The 16,233-nt window shown below is 32.6% G+C and overlaps 1 protein-coding gene and 1 pseudogene across 2 annotated transcripts; both read left to right on the top strand.

Moving 5' to 3' along the window:
- The first annotated feature begins 1,186 nt into the window (after positions 1 to 1,186).
- Positions 1,187 to 5,498, top strand: LOC131594714 (uncharacterized). 2 transcript variants are annotated; one of them, XM_058866912.1, is made up of 5 exons: positions 1,187 to 1,413; positions 1,502 to 1,601; positions 4,478 to 4,870; positions 5,010 to 5,183; positions 5,264 to 5,498. In XM_058866912.1, the coding sequence occupies exons 1-4, from the start codon at positions 1,307 to 1,309 to the stop codon at positions 5,136 to 5,138; spliced, it is 729 nt and encodes a 242-aa protein (XP_058722895.1). In that variant the 5' UTR covers positions 1,187 to 1,306; the 3' UTR covers positions 5,139 to 5,183; positions 5,264 to 5,498. The 2 variants fall into 2 exon arrangements, with proteins under 2 accessions (XP_058722895.1, XP_058722894.1); XM_058866911.1 differs by having other exon boundaries at positions 5,010 to 5,498.
- Positions 5,499 to 7,825: 2,327 nt separating this feature from the next.
- LOC131597082 (zinc finger BED domain-containing protein RICESLEEPER 2-like) lies at positions 7,826 to 8,981 on the top strand (annotated as a pseudogene).
- The last annotated feature ends 7,252 nt before the right edge of the window (positions 8,982 to 16,233 follow it).

Genomic DNA, 16,233 nt, shown 5'->3' with positions numbered 1-16,233 from the left:
ATCGTGAGTATGGAAACATATACTACATAATCCTACTCAAACTCTGTCCATTGTCAGTTTTAGTTACAACTCTATTTAGTTATTATTTTTTACTCTCTTTAATTTTCACCAATTGTTTTTTTCTTCTTTTTGCTTTGTATGTAAATTATTACTATTTTAATAATTATACCTTCAAAATTAATTTTGACAAAAACTATTTAAAAAACATTAACTAATAGTATTATATTATTATATTTAAATATACATCAATTTTGCTATTGTAAAAGAAAACTAATATTATTAAACTTAATTATATTAAAATTAATTTTACAAAGAGATGTGATAATAGAAGAGAAACTCTTAATCTACCCTCATCTTAGGCACCACGTGCCTTGTCAAAAATGTCCTTTTGTTTTCGGTGGTGTATTTTCAAAAGTATTTTTTATTCTACATTGATTTGTTTCGTAGATATATCTACGAAACCTTTCTTATTTTGGAGTTTTTCTGAACGTTTTTCAATTTAAAATACTTCCGTAGATACACCGCTAAAAAAACTCAAATTTTAGCAAGAAAAAATACTTCCAAATGTGCATCTCCAAAAGCATGAACATAAACGTGGCTAAAAGTATTATGGATCGGGACATTTCCTAATAGAATAACCAAAAATACTACTCTCTCCGTCGCATAATGATTGATCAATTTAGAATAAAATAGTGCTCGAAATGAATGATTAATTTCAATTTTCAATACACTTTTTTTAATTCTACCGTCTAATTAATAAAAATTTTATCATTTCCAATGTATAATAGGGGTATTATAGTAAAAGTATTATTCTCTCTCTTAATTTTATACACTTTCTTAATACATACACTCTCCGGTCACTATTATAAGCAAAAAAAAGATCTAATTCTTGGTCACTATTATAAGCAAAAATTAATTATTACTAAATCATTTAATGATGTAATTCCTAAGATACCCCTATATTTCATTTTCCAATACTTCATTAAACTTAATAAAGAGGATATTATAGTAAATTTAATCAATGTTTTCTCCGAAATCTAAAAAGTTAACTACACTTAATTGAATTTCTTAATAATCGTGAAAACCATTTTTTTTTTGCTTATAAATGTGACCGGAGGGTGTATGAAATATCTCAATGAATCACTCATGGAAGGACAGAAGGAGTATTATTTCAAAATGACAATTTTGGGTCTTAAAAAATACTAGTTGAAAACATCATAACTCTTTGTTACCGGACTGAAATCGGAAAACCACCGCATCAGTTGTTTGGAACCACCGATCGAACAGGTCGTAGCACGATACCGAAATGAAATTAGCTCCCGTCACAGTGTTTCTGTTCAGAGACTCAGAGGGTTTCTCCTCTGCCATCTCAGAATCTCTTCACCCTAATCCTTCTTCCTCCTTCACCCGCCTGTAAGTAACTTTTCTTCTTTTTCTATATTGTTTTGTACGTCAATATCAATCTGTTGTTTTTTTTTTCTTAATTTTATTTTGGTTTCAGAGAGGAGTCGTTTGAACTCTCTTTGGAGGGTTATGGAATCAAGGACCAGAAAGCATCGGGGAATGTTCTTCACTATGTTGATAATCAAGGCATTTACAAGGTCCTCTTTTTTTTTTTCAACTATGCTTTTACCTATTGAAATTGTTCTATCATTTTGCTATGTCATAGTTTTTGTTTCAAGAAATGGAGCCCAAATGAGCAGAAAAACAATGATATCTTTTTTTTTTGCTTTAATGAAGTTGGCTTATACTTGTAAGATTTCATTCAGTTTTGGGGATTAGGGTTTGAAATTGCGGTTGTAGTTTACGATGTAAACCTTGATATTGCGGTTGTAATACCGTTATAGAAAATACCGTTGTAGAAAGCTATGTAGCACCGACACCTCTGAAGAAAATGTGTGCTTGGCTCCATGTCGATGTAGGTCTGACACGACACCAACACTTGTGATGAGGTCCAATCTATTTATTTTCTCAAATTATTACTGGTGTCTATGTGTTAGTGTTTGTGTCGTGTCGGGTGTCTGTGCTGGTAGAAAGTAGAAACCCCTAAAACCTTCATATTGGAGCTACAATTGCCCTCCCCAACCATAAATATGGTTGATATATTTTACTTTGCCAAATAGCGGTACTACATCGTTGCGAATTTTGATGACTTTTCTTATTAGGGTAATAGCTACCGCTAAGCCATTCTTGGGGGGTGTAAGGCATGGTATTGGTTATTTGAAGCGGGTAGAAATGAACTGATGTTTATTTCTTGTACCTTTGTTATGCTTCATTAATCATAATTTTGGTTTTGTTCTATATTCTTAGACATTAAAGTGGGCCATTTTGTTCTTGACATAACTAAACACTGAACTTCAGCATTTCTTTCAAATAGTTAAATGCTTCAACTGTGGTTGACTTATTAAAAACATTTGTAAGCTGCTCCTCGACTTTAATTAAACTAGAGGAATGTGATAGGAACCAGACAATAAAATATATAGGAACTGGAATTTAATGATGTAACAGTGATACTAACAGAGATTACAATCTCTGTAATTTACAGAAATTGGAAATATAGAAGAAAATAAAGATGAAATGGAGCAAAGCTCCTTACAGAAGTGATGAAATTAAAAGGATAAACACAGAAATGACATAACTATTGAACCCCTTTCTCGCAGAAGAAGAACCAACTTCTTCAATCAGCCTAGCCCAACATTCCTTTAACAACTTTTTGATACCCTTTTGGTTACACGCCTCCCTTTCTATATTCCTCATTCTCCCCTCTGATTCCCTAATTCCAGTATCTTCACCTCTCCCTCTCTGGCCTCTGCCACACAACACTTTCTATTGTTTTCCCCACTTTTTTTCCCCAACCAAATGCACATGTTCCCGTCATCCTCGCGTGCCTCCTATGTTCCAGCCTATTGAGTCTATCAATACTGTCCACAATGAGTTTCGCCTTATTCTGAAAGTGAAGGAGATAAGTACCCAATTTCTTCTTCCAGGTTCTTCCACCGGAGTCCAATAACTTGAAACAGTATCGCCGACTCCGAGCTATGCGTGAAACACGTGAATTTCCTCCTGAATCCCGTTGTTCATGGATTGGAATTTCTGCCACCAACGAATAGGAAGTAGACTGGCCAGCTTGTAACCTTTGCTTTATCACGCCCATTTGCCTTTCCCAGCTGCTGCTGAAATCATAAATTGATGCTATTGATTGTTCCTTGGATTTTATTATTGCTGTACTCACTCCAAATGTCCCAACTCGAAAACCATGGTTCGGAAATTGTCCCTCTTGGACCACAAGAGTTAATAGGCGGGGCTTGACACATTAAATTCAGAGTGTGCTTTCCCTTCCATTCTCTCTATTGGTTTGGTTTTGGCTCACTCTTTTATTAAAATCCTGATAGGTACCAGATAATCTCACACACCAAATAAGGGAAATAAAAGCCGATTGTATTAAAGATAAAGATTCTGAACAGTTATCCAGAACCAGTAAAACAAAGTTTACAAGGTTAAATAAAAAGAGGCACAATAGGCAGTTCAAGAGTGCATTACTCTCCCATGTCTAACTGTTTTCCAGCCACCTCTGCAATCCTTCTTTCACTCTGCTTAACTGCTACCCACGACCTGTTTTTCGCGTAACGCAATCGAGAAAGCTTCTGACATTTCAGGTGGTTGCAGTGGCTGTTTTGGAACCATGTGCCGTCCGATACACTCAAGAACCACTCTTACGGGCTGATGCCTATACTCACACCATGGTTGTCTCTATCCTCTGACAAAATACCCTTGTATGCAGTGCTCTTTACTGTTCCTTCATTGGATGGTCTTGCTCAGTTCCTTCTCAAAAGTTTTCCAGGTTGACATTGGATGGTCTTGCTTCCATAAAGACCACCATTGCAAAGCTTCTCCCTCATAGCAACCCAGTTAGCTTCATACCCTCAAGCACTCCTATTTTCCTCGAAATATTGAAATTGATTTTCTTGGATTGCTCCTGACTCTCAATTCTTCCAATCTTCTCATCCAAATATATTTTTTATACTAGATGCTTCTCCGATCATAGCTTTAATTCCAATTTGATAGGAACCAGAAAGTAAAATAAAAAGGAACTGGAATTTAACGTTGTAACAGTGATACTAACAGAGATTCTAATATCAATACACTACACATATTATAACTATAGAACAAAATAAAGATGAAGTGGATAAATGCTACTTTCATAAGTGGTGAAATTAAAAGGATAAACATAGAAATGAAATAACAATGGATCCCCTTTCCTGAGGAAGAACAACTAGCTTCAATTTTCAATAAAAACTTGCCCCAGTACTCTTAGGGCCCTGGTATCCCTTTCATATAAATTTTGATTCATATGATTTTAAAAGAAATTAATGGTTAAACTTAAGCCTCAAATAATTTCCTTGAAAATTTGTTATCCTTGCATCTTAATTTTCATTCTAGATATACATCTGATTTTGTTAAACCTCTTCATATCCAGGTGTCAGTTGTGATTATGCAGCATTATGAGCCGCCAGTACTAGCATGTGCTCTTAATGAGGTACTTAATAAAATTCTCAAAGGCGATGATCCATCGACGAATCCTACACTTTTTGTACCATTTTTGGTGGAATCATCCAAAGTTAAAGGGAACAGTAAATCCCTAAAATCAGATGAAAGCAGACCCTTAACTTATGGCATACAGATTGGTCAAATTACAGACATAATGCAAACCTTACTAAAGAAAACCCAGGAACCACCATCTTCATTGCGGATTCAACATGAAAATTTTGCATGTTTTCTTCACTTTGTTCGTGTAATGAAGTTACCTACCTTTTTTCTTATCGGACAAACTAGTCAATATTTGGACAATAAATCTACCAAACAGCATGAGGTATTCATTTTCCATACCACTTTTAAAGCACATGATGTAGTTACATTTCCTTAAAAATGCCTATAATTACATTTCCATTTTCTTCTGCAATGAATAGGCGTAAACTCCTCCATAGCTAATTTTTTGTGATTTCTGCTAGGCAATTTGTGAAATAGGTGAGATTTTGGCTAGCAGTACAGGTCTGCAGTTTTCAGAAGACAAAGTGATATGGAATCCAAAAAAGACATCAAAAGAAATCAAGAAGCCATGGCACGATTTATATGGTTGAATAACAGGTCCCTTACATTCAAACAAGGAACTAGTCTCTTCACGGGTCTGATTCTCACAACCATGGTCTCTTATAACTTTTCCTCTTAACACGTTCATAAGAATTTTCTCTTGTACTGCGTGCAGAGAACTGAATGATCTGGCATGGCATGTAGCTGCGAGTTCTTTTTGTTCTTGTGGATTTTATTGTATTTACTTTTCAGAGGCTTGGCTGAATAGGTTTCGACCGATTAAGACATTCATAGCATAATGAACTGCTTTGATGCATTTACAACAGAGCCGTAGTTTTTCAAATTTTGTTTGTGTAATACAGTAATAGTTGCACTTCTGTACTAATGATGAGAGCTTGAACTTTTTAGTATCCACAGTTTTGATTGTAATTTTTTTTAGCTGTAAGTTATTTGGTGCTAGTCAGAAAAAAACTTTGGAAAATGAAGGTTTAAGTGATCATAATCATCTTTTTACTAGGCTTAAAGAATACTCATTGCACACGAAAAACATGAATCAAGTAATGCACACTTGATTTTGATGATTAAATATTTTGAAAGACTCGGATAAATTTTTCATATAAAATTCAGTAGTTGTAAGTATCTTGAAACATAAAATATAATGATTTTAATAAACTTGATGTTAACAATCTTGATGCATTCCATATCTTGTAACTCGGGGACGATTATAACCGTCCATTCTATATAAGTGTGTCTTAGAGTCACATTCTAGTACAATTCTATTCGTAGAGTTTCATTTCAATCCCATACTAATTTGAAAATAGTCATTTCAATCCCATACTAATTTGAAAATCAGAGTGCTATTTTTACTGCAAGTACATTCTCTAGTCATCAGAGAATTGTCGTCACCAAAGAAGCTTCTTTGCAGTGATCGTTTTTATTGCAAGTACCTTTTCTAGTCATCAGAGAACTGTCGTCACCAAATCAGAAGCTTCTTTGTGGTGGTCGTCATCAACCTAACGTTGATTCTCTATGTTGTTCCTTTTGATTGGTTGTATTAGGTAAAACAACATATGTACAAGATGTATTTTGTGCAGAGGCAACAGGTGGTACATGATGTTCTAGCATCTGATCTCAATCTGTAGACCAAGATTTGTGAGTGAATCTGTGCGCGTTGGTGTTTGATTCCAAGAAGATTGATTGTTGTATCTTTTAACAAATATTATTCAGTAATATTTGCTAATTTTTTTTTTTTTTATTAATTCATAAGTTTGAAGAATATTTAATTTAAATATGGATGAATTAAAGAGATTTGGAGTTGGAAGATTTATTTAGATTTAAGGATGTCAATTTGGACCTGTTAATGGGGATCCCCGCGGAGAACGCCCCGTTCGGGGCCCCAAAGATGAGAAATTTTCCCCCGCGGGGGCGGGGATGGGGAGAAAAATTCCCCCGAGAACATTTTGGGGACGGGGAATACATCTCCCTCCCCGCCTATTATTTTAATATAGTTAATTTAAGATATATTTTAGATTAGGTTTTTTAGTCATTTCCTTTATGTTTATTTTTATAAATAAATAAATATTCATGTATTTATTAAGAGAGAGAAATGTAAATATTAGACCCTAAAAAAATTGAAGCGTTTCATTTTCTTCTGCCAGACATTTAGAGTCTCAGACGTTAGACTCCTTTTTTTCTTCTCCAGTCAAATCTCCATTCATCTTCCTCTTCCAATTCCATCTTCTCTGCCAGTGCCAAGGCTTACCACCGTCCATCATCTCCTCTGTTTGGTGTGCTTCCATTATTCACAGCTCTTACAATTTCATCAATAAGATTTGATTTTCATAAATTTGTTCATGTAATTATTTATAGGAAAAAATAGATTACTTCTCTTTGATTCTCATAAATCTGTTCATATTATTGTTTATAGAAAAAAGTAGATTGTTTCTCCTTGATTCTCATAAACCTGTTCATGTAATTGCTTATAGCAAAAATAGATTATTTTGACTAACGTTAAATTAAATTGTTTAGTAATTTTAGAGTTATCAAATCATTTGCATATTAAAAAAATATAAAATAATCAAAAAAATTACTCATTTTTATCTCCTTTTAAATATTTTTGTGTTCATTTTTTAACTATACTATGCATTTGTAATTAAATTAATGTCATCAATTTTTCCTTAAAAAATATTAAAATGAACTTTTCCTATTTTTTATTAATATATCACACTATAATTTAATTTTTTAAATTAAACAAAAAAATATTACTTTTTAATGAATAAATATATCATGCTATCACCCATAAAAAAATAAATATCTTATATTTCTAATTATAAGACCAAAGTCATTAAGTGAAATAATAACATATTACCTTTTTAATGAATAAATATATCATGTATATACGTAAATAATCATAAAGTGGATTGATAATCTCATGTATTGTCAATGTATATAATTAATTAATATATGTTATTATTTCTAATTGAAAAGTTACAATAAATAAGAGATAATATATTTAGAAATACATTTCATACATTTAGAAATATGTGTAATGCATCATATATTTAGAAATATAAGATTTTTCTTATTAATTATTTTTTGTGTGAATTTCATATATTTACTATTTTATTTATTTATTTATTTATTTATTTATTATTTTTTCATATATTTATTATTTTTGTTCTACTTCCATGTAGTCTTTTAAAATTTGTGTTTGTGTGGCCAGGTTTTTGGTAAAAGAATGGTTGGTGAATTTCAATCATCTAATAGTCCTAATGTTGCTTTGGAAGGGAATGAAGATCCTATAGAAAGTAATGGAGTTTCACTCACACAGGAAGTTCAATCTACTCCAAATGAAATAAATATAGAAAATCAAGATCCTGAAGCTCCTGTTGAACCCACTACAAGTCCTAACAAAAGGGGATTAAAATCAGATGCTTGGCCCTATTTTAAAAGGCAAAAAATAGGAGGCCTTTGGAAGGCTATATGCAAATCTTGTGATAAGAAAATTGGTGATACAAAAAATGGTACTAAACATTTATTTGATTGTATTAGCATATGTCCAAAACGCACAGAGAGAGAGGTCCAAAACAAGCCATGCTTAAAGTGACAAAAAAAAATCCGGAAACAGACATGAATCATTTGTGGTTGGAAATTATACATTTAATCAAGATGTTTCTAGGAATGAACTCGCGAAGATGATTATATTGCATGAATATCCCAACATGATGGTTAACCATTTTGGTTTTAGAATTATAGCCATTCTCTTCAACCTTTGTTCAAGATAGTTTCTCGGAACACCATGAAAAATGATATAATGAAGTTGTATGAAAGTGAGAAGTCAAAGCAAATGAAAATACTTGCAAAGAATAAACGCCGCATTGCAATAACTACTGATATATGGACTGCTAGCAACCAGGACAAAGGATATATGTCTGTTACAACTCATTACATTGATGAAAATTGGATTTTGCAGAATCGAATTATCAGGTAACTTCTCCCTTCAATTTACGTTATTATTATAGTATAGTTATTTTATGTGATATTTATTATAATTTATTTTTAGGTTAATTTAAGTCCCTACGCCACATACTGCTGAGGTCATTTGTGATTTTTTGGTAGATTGTTTGATGGATTGGAATATTGATAGAAAATTGTCAATATTAACCGTTGATAATTGTAGTACCAATGATGCTCTGATTGACCATTTGATTGATAAGATGTCACCTTCTTCTTTTGTTTTAAAAGGGAAATTGTTTCACATGCATTGTTGCGCCCACATATTAAACTTGATAGTGAAAGATGGCATGCAGACAATTTCTAGTTCAATTGAAAAGATTAGGGAATGTGTCGGTTTTTGGGTAGCAACACCAAAGAGGGAGGAGAAATTTAAATAAACTTGTAATCTATTGAACATGACTTATGAAAAGAAGCTTGCACAAGATTGTAGAACAAGATGGAACTCTACTTATTTAATGCTTGCTTCTGCATTTCCTTACGAACAAGTTTTTAAACGTTTAAAACAACGCCGTGATTCCCAATATAAGTGTGCACCAAGTGAAGAAGATTGGAAAATGGCAAGAGAAATTTGTGACAAAGTGATCGCGACTTTACGTGTCTATTAATCTGATGACTGCAAGTGCACAGTCGTGTCGTGTAGTTTTAAAAGATATCGAATCCACAGGGACTATGAATCGATCTACCGTTATCTAAGGTTACTATGTAAAGCTAGGGCTACTAATATTTTGATTGTTCCTAAGGGAGAGTGATTGTGAGAAATAAAGAATATATTAAAAGACATATATCAGTATGTATTTCGTTTAACTTAAGGTGATCCGAAGGTCCATTGACTTTTACATAATTTAATTAAAAATCTTTACTAATTCAATTGGTTAAAAATCCTCGTCTCAAACTTTCGCTCTGTTGATTTAGATTACTATCCTAATCCTAATGTACGCTTTCGCCATCCCATTAGATTTTAGGAAAGCTTTTTGGAAACAACGTAATTAATAAAATGCCTGTTTTATGAAGTTGTTATCTATTTAAATCTCCTAATCTCAAACTTTCGCTCTGTTGACTCGGAACATGCTAATATCCCTAACGTACGCTTTCGCCATCCCGCTCGGGTGTAAAAACAATTTTTGAAAATAAATAAGTTCTAATTAGTTTTAATACGCTTTCGCCATCCTTAAAACTAATGTCCTATGTCTACTATCCAGTTAAAGATCTCAAACTTTCGCTCTATTGATTTTAACCTTTGACCGTCTTAAGACCTCAAACTTTCGCTCTATTGGTTTTAAGACTTACTAATTAAATTAGACATACTAACCAAAAACAGGTGATAATTAACAAAACATAATTATGCCAATTTATTTCGGATCCCTACGGTTAACTTACTTTACATACCGATACCTTAGTAATTTAGCCAGACATATTAATACAGTTAAGCATGCATGAATCAATTTGGCTTATAATAAAAGGCATGTTAATTGGCATATAAAATATCATGCAAATAAATATATAAATAAAGGCGGTAAATATTAAACCAGAATTAAATAAATTGCAATTGAATCTTCGAGTATTGAACTTCCACCACAGGTTGGCTGGATCGTTCTTCGGAGTTTAAACGGACGGAAAATAAAACAAGGAAAATAAAAGGCGATAAATCTAACGTAAGGCTAGATTTATAAAAGGTTCACAACAATTTCCGGTGTAGAAATCGTTGTGAGAAAATAACTGTTTGAATTAAAGGAAGGCAGAAAATATAATGCACGCTACAATTTCGGCAGCACTTCGTTAGCAGGAAATCGGACAGGTTGAAGTGAAGTATCTGCCTCTATTTATAGGCGAGGCTTTGCAGTTGGATTGCGTGAAAAGAGCAGCTCCAGCAGACTTGGACTCGGAGACGTGCGTCTCTGATTATTGGGGAGGCTTCGTTGAAGACTTGAGACGTGCGTCTCAAGTGGAGAGAATGTAGGGGACTAGAGACATGCGTCTCCCTTTTGCTGACGTGGCCAATGAGACGTGGAGACGTGCGTCTCCACTTGCTTATGTGGTTTGGGCCACACACATTTGATCTTCAGTGGGTTGGTTCGTCTCCTTTGGGCCTTTGGGTCTTCTTTAGCATATTTGGGCCTTATTTGCACTCCCTTTTTACTTCAGCACCCATTTTTCATCTTTTAGGCATAAATAGAGTTCGTTTTAGCTCCATTTCTTCTCCTTTTCACAAATAGTCATAATAAGAGTGTAAAACCTGAAACAAAGCAAAAACTCGCGTAATATCATAATAAATCAGCATAATAAACGGAAAATGCTATAAATATCTATGGATTTCAAGCTAAATATACGATATAAAATCGTGTTATCAACAAGTTGAAATTGTTTTTTAGTGTCACTGAGTTGTTCTCGGGTATTAAGTATCCAACATCAAACATTTATTTTCCCAAAATTTGTCAAACAAGATTAGATTTAACAAAGTGGGAAGACTCTTCTAGTGATACTATACAAAGTATGGCAAGAAGTATGATAGTGAAGTTTGACAAATATTGGAGTTTGATTAATGGGGTGATCGCAATAGGGGCTGTTTTTGATCCTAGATATAAAATAACATTGTTGAATTACTTCTTCCCACTTATGTATGAGAATAATGCTCCCAAAGAATTGGAAAAGGTAATACAAATGTGTGAAGATTTAGTTGAAGAATATCAACCAAATAATGATATGGTTCCTACAAGTAGTGAAGTTGGTGCATCAACATTGGTAGATGACATTGATGTCACAAGTCAAGATTGGGAGGAGGCTTATTTAGAATATGTGATGGAAAATACTTCAACTACAAATGTCAAGTCAGAGTTTACTTCCTACTTGAAAGATGGTGTCTTGCTTGATAAACAAAAAAAAGAAAATTTTGACATCTTAGGATGGTGGAAACAAAATGGTTTGAAATTTCCAACTTTGCAAAAGATTGCAAGGGACTTTTTAGCAATTCCTATCTCTACTGTTGCTTCAGAGTCCGCCTTTAGTACTAGTGGTCGTGTTTTAAGTCAACAACATAGTAGGTTGAAGGAAGACACTTTAGAGACTTTGATGTGCACTCAAGATTGGATCCGAAAAGATATAAAAGTTAATATATTTTTATCTTTTACAAGATTAATTGAAATGGTTTTTTAAATTTTAATTTAGCTATTTGTTTCTTAGGTTACTCAAAAACGTTGACTCAATTCGAATGTGTGGATGAAGATATGGATGATGGTGATGATAATAAGGTAATTTACATATTAGTGTTTATTACCTTTTAGTTTTTAAAGTATTTTTTAAGTAAATATAATTATTGATTGTTTACTTTTCGTAGGAAAAAGAAAGTCATATCTAATTGTGGAATGAGAAGAAAACCTTGCAAGGAGAAGTTGGAAAGAGAGACATAATTGATCATTACTTGTTTGGATATTTTGCTTAATATTTTAGTTTATTTATATGTAACTTTGTTTTAAGTATTTTGATATTCCTACTTTATGTGTGTTATCAATTGAGCAAATAGAGATATGTTGACTTTTGCTTTTAGTTGACTTATTATGAAGTATTTTTTTAGCTTTTCAAGCATACTCATGATGCTAAATTTTACAATTATCCCTTATTAATTTTGATGAAGTATAGTTTTTTAAGCATAATTATGTTGTTGGATTTATTTAGTTGTTTAGGCATATTGTTACTTTAAAAAGTATTATAATTCATGTTATTGAATTTTATAGTATTTTATAGAAATTTATAAAAAAAATTATTATTTTGTGTCCCATTAGTATTTTTAACAAAAAATAATAAATGTCAAATACTAGTATTTTTTAATAACAGAATAAATATGTGAATTCGTTGTGCTTTTTATTTTTATAGAAAATATAAACATTTTAAAAAATAAAATATTAATGATTAAATGTATGATCTACGGGGATCCCGCGGGGAACGGGGATGGGGATAGAAATTCCCCCGTGACGGAGATCGGGGACGGGGACGGAGAATGAATTTGATGGCGGGGAAAAAGATGGGGAAGTGTCCCCCGCCCCCGCCCCCGCCCCCGCCCAATTGACATCCCTATTTAGATTTACATTGAAGAAAAGATCTAATTGAATTTGCTTTGAAGATAAATTTGGTTAAGTTTTATACAAGAATGTGCTGAAGATTTAATTAAACAAATATTCCATGAAAAAAATAGTGGGATTTGTTTTAATTATAAGACTAGTAGGAAACCCGTGCGTTCGCACGGGTTCTGGTGTGGGCCGCGAATACGTCACCAGTTAAATTATGAAATATATAAAAAAATTGAAAAATATAAAAATTTAGTTGTAAATCAGAAAAAATAAATATCATACACCCATTAAAAAAATAATCATGCAAAAAAAAATAAAAAATTAAGTTATTATATATAGAGCGGTACTTTAAATAGTGGGTGTAGATGATATTAAATGAGACAAAATAAAAATAGAAAAATTGGAAAAATAGTAATTGAGATTGGATGTAAAAGAGCCGCGGAATTATAGATTGAATGTAAAAATAGTGGGGGTAGATGTATCATTTTTCCAATTTTAAAAAGAGAAATTAATAATATATACTTCAATTATTCATTATCTCAAAAGTTATTGTATTTTAAATTATAAATGATTTCAATAAAAATATTAGATACATAAATAATAAAAAAACAACACATTTTTTTAGTGTTTGAATTCATAAATTATTTTAAAGATATTTACTTTTATTTTCTTTAATTGTAAAAAAAAGTAATAACCTGTAGATTTACATGGATTTTGGCATGGTTACCCGTGCGTTCACACGGGTCCTGGTGTATTACCCGTGCGTTCACACAGATTTTGACTTGGTTACCCGTGGGTTCACACGGTACTGATGTATTACCTGTGCGTTCATATAATACTGATGTGTTACCTGTGTTCGCACGCATATTGGTGTGGGCTGAATCGGTTGGACCAAATAATTATTTTTAAAGTTAAAACTAAAAATATGTTTAATTAATATTGTGACTAATGTTAAGTAATTATCACCACAAAAGGATGAAATGAAAAAAGTCAAATAAAAAAAAAGTAAAAAATCCAAGTAGTAACTAGTAAGACGGTTAGATAAATTGTTACAGTAAAGACAAAATAGAAGGATATTAGGATTATTAAATGTGTAAATAAAATTATTGATTTAATAGTTACTTGAATAGATGAATATAAGTTAAAAAAAGATGTTTTACTAATAAATCAACAAAAGGTATAAAAACTGAAGACACACGTAATGAAATACTGAAATATTAAAAATAAACGCCCTAGAGGAAAATAAACGTGAATTGAACACCTTCGAAGGACTAAACAATAAGCATAGTACCATATTGGACCTACCAATTTGTGTAGTTTTCATAGAGGGCTGCCTTTGTTTTGCTCTGGTAATGATGTTTTATTTACGAAACTCCTCTATAAAAAGTCCATATCTAATATATATTATTTGAGTAAGAATAAGAAATTTATTTAGATAGTAGGAATTGAGGATTAAATATATTGAGCAGTAATATGAAGAAACATTAGTCTTAATTTTTCTATCTGTTACATTACAGTAAGTGAAGAAACATTACATGTAGCCTTACTTAACATTAAACCTCTTAACTTAGTTTAGAAATTGCAACTTGTGTATTTATAATTATTCAGAACTACACCAGGCATTATGCATGTTTCCCCTATATTACATACCTAACCTGATAATAACAGAACTACACCAGGCATTAATAAATCCTGCAAAGATTCCTCCAGCTGCCATGACATACACAAGCATCGCATTCATGCCAATCCATTTAAGTGGGATGAACAATAACTTTAATCCACAAATATCAACCTGCACTGACAGAGTAATATTTCAAAATCATATAATGAATATGAATTGTAATATAATTTTTTCTATGACATACAGTGTGTTTAAGCAATCACTACAACACGGAAGACAAACAAAAGCGCTTTTTTTGGCCTTTAACAGCGCTTTAAAGCGCTGCCAAAGCCAGCGCTGGCGTAGGCTACGAAAGCGCTTTTAAAGCGCTCTGGTAGACCCCCCTATAAGAGCGCTTTTTCCAGAAAAAGCGCTCTGGTAGACCCCCTATAAGAGCGCTTTTTCTGGAAAAAGCGCTCTGGTAGACCCCCTATAAGAGCGCTTTTGCTGGAAAAAGCGCTCTGGTAGACCCCCTATAAGAGCGCTTTTGCTGGAAAAAGCGCTCTGGTAGACCCCCTATAAGAGCGCTTTTGCTGGAAAAAGCGCTCTGGTAGCCCCTCCTACTAGAGCTCTTTTCCAAAAGCGCTTTGGTAGGTTGCATTTTTTTTTCTTTTTTTAATCTTTGGCAGCGTTTTTTGTAACAAAGCGCTTTCGTATGTGGACCTTTAAGAGCGCTTTTTAAAAGCGCTGTCGTTGCTAAATGAGATATTTTAAAGTGCAGCCTATAATTTTAGCCTCCCAGATCGACCTGTAATATTTTCGACCTGTAATATATTTTCAACTTGTAATATTTTCGACCTGTAATATATTTTCGACGATATATTTTCAACCATAGGTAGGACTATATATATACTAATATAATACCATTATAATATCCAAAATTATATATATACATCATTATGTCAATCAAACTAAATCTCTAACATCAACAATATTATACTTCAAATATTAATTGGCAACAATATGAACAAAGTTAGTAACCATATATCCTAGAGTACTATAATATTCTCTTCAAATCGACACAAATCCTACTACATGAATAGCTGATGAATATAAAATTGACACAATTCCTCTTTGATTTCTTCCAACTTAAGTTTTGTGTAAGAAGCAGCACGGAATTCGTCAAAGTACTACAGAATAAAAACATAATATGAATGATTTAGTTAAATGTAATAAATTATAAGAAGTTATCTAATTAAGTTATAAATCCATACCGTGATTGGAATCTCTAATTGATTCATTTGAAGGATTTCTTTCATAAACCTCAAAACAAAGTATCCGCAGTCTGAACTGTTCCGCTGTATCGGACACTACATAGAAAAACAAATAAGATTTTATAGTTGTCTTGTTTTATCAAGAAGCATAAATATTATAAGCAAAATTGTGAAAAATAATGTACCTGCACTTTGATCCAAGTAATGTTGTTTGATTTAGTCCGGGATACCTGTGCGTCTCGTTGACTTCGGAACACTTGTATTGATCTAACAAAAATATAAAAGCATATATTTAGATCAATCTCACAAATAATTAAATATATAAATATACAAGAATATTTAGAACGATCCCACTTACAAATCAATAATTTCCTTCATAGCCGGATAATTGCTCCACTCACCATCTACCGAATTCAGAAAATATATAACTTCTCTTATCGGGTTGATAGCAAGCAACAACCAGTGTGCTCTATAAATTAAAACAATAGGTTATATAAAAATTTTGCTACGTAAAAGAAACAAAGATTAAATGAACCAAGAATGAGAAACTAACCCTACTGGTCGGGTATTATACGCCCAAAGAATCAGACTTTCTGTATTGCCGGATGACATGAATCTATCGACTAACCGCTGTCTAACTGATTCCGGTTCCGAAGCAATTGTCATTCCGCTGCAATGGGTGGAAGACACGAAA

The sequence above is a fragment of the Vicia villosa genome, linkage group LG4 (genome assembly GCF_029867415.1).
Source record: "Vicia villosa cultivar HV-30 ecotype Madison, WI linkage group LG4, Vvil1.0, whole genome shotgun sequence".
Lineage (NCBI taxonomy): Eukaryota > Viridiplantae > Streptophyta > Magnoliopsida > Fabales > Fabaceae > Vicia > Vicia villosa.
Note: the sequence above shows the minus strand (reverse complement) of the source record. Positions and strands in the feature narration are given on the sequence as shown.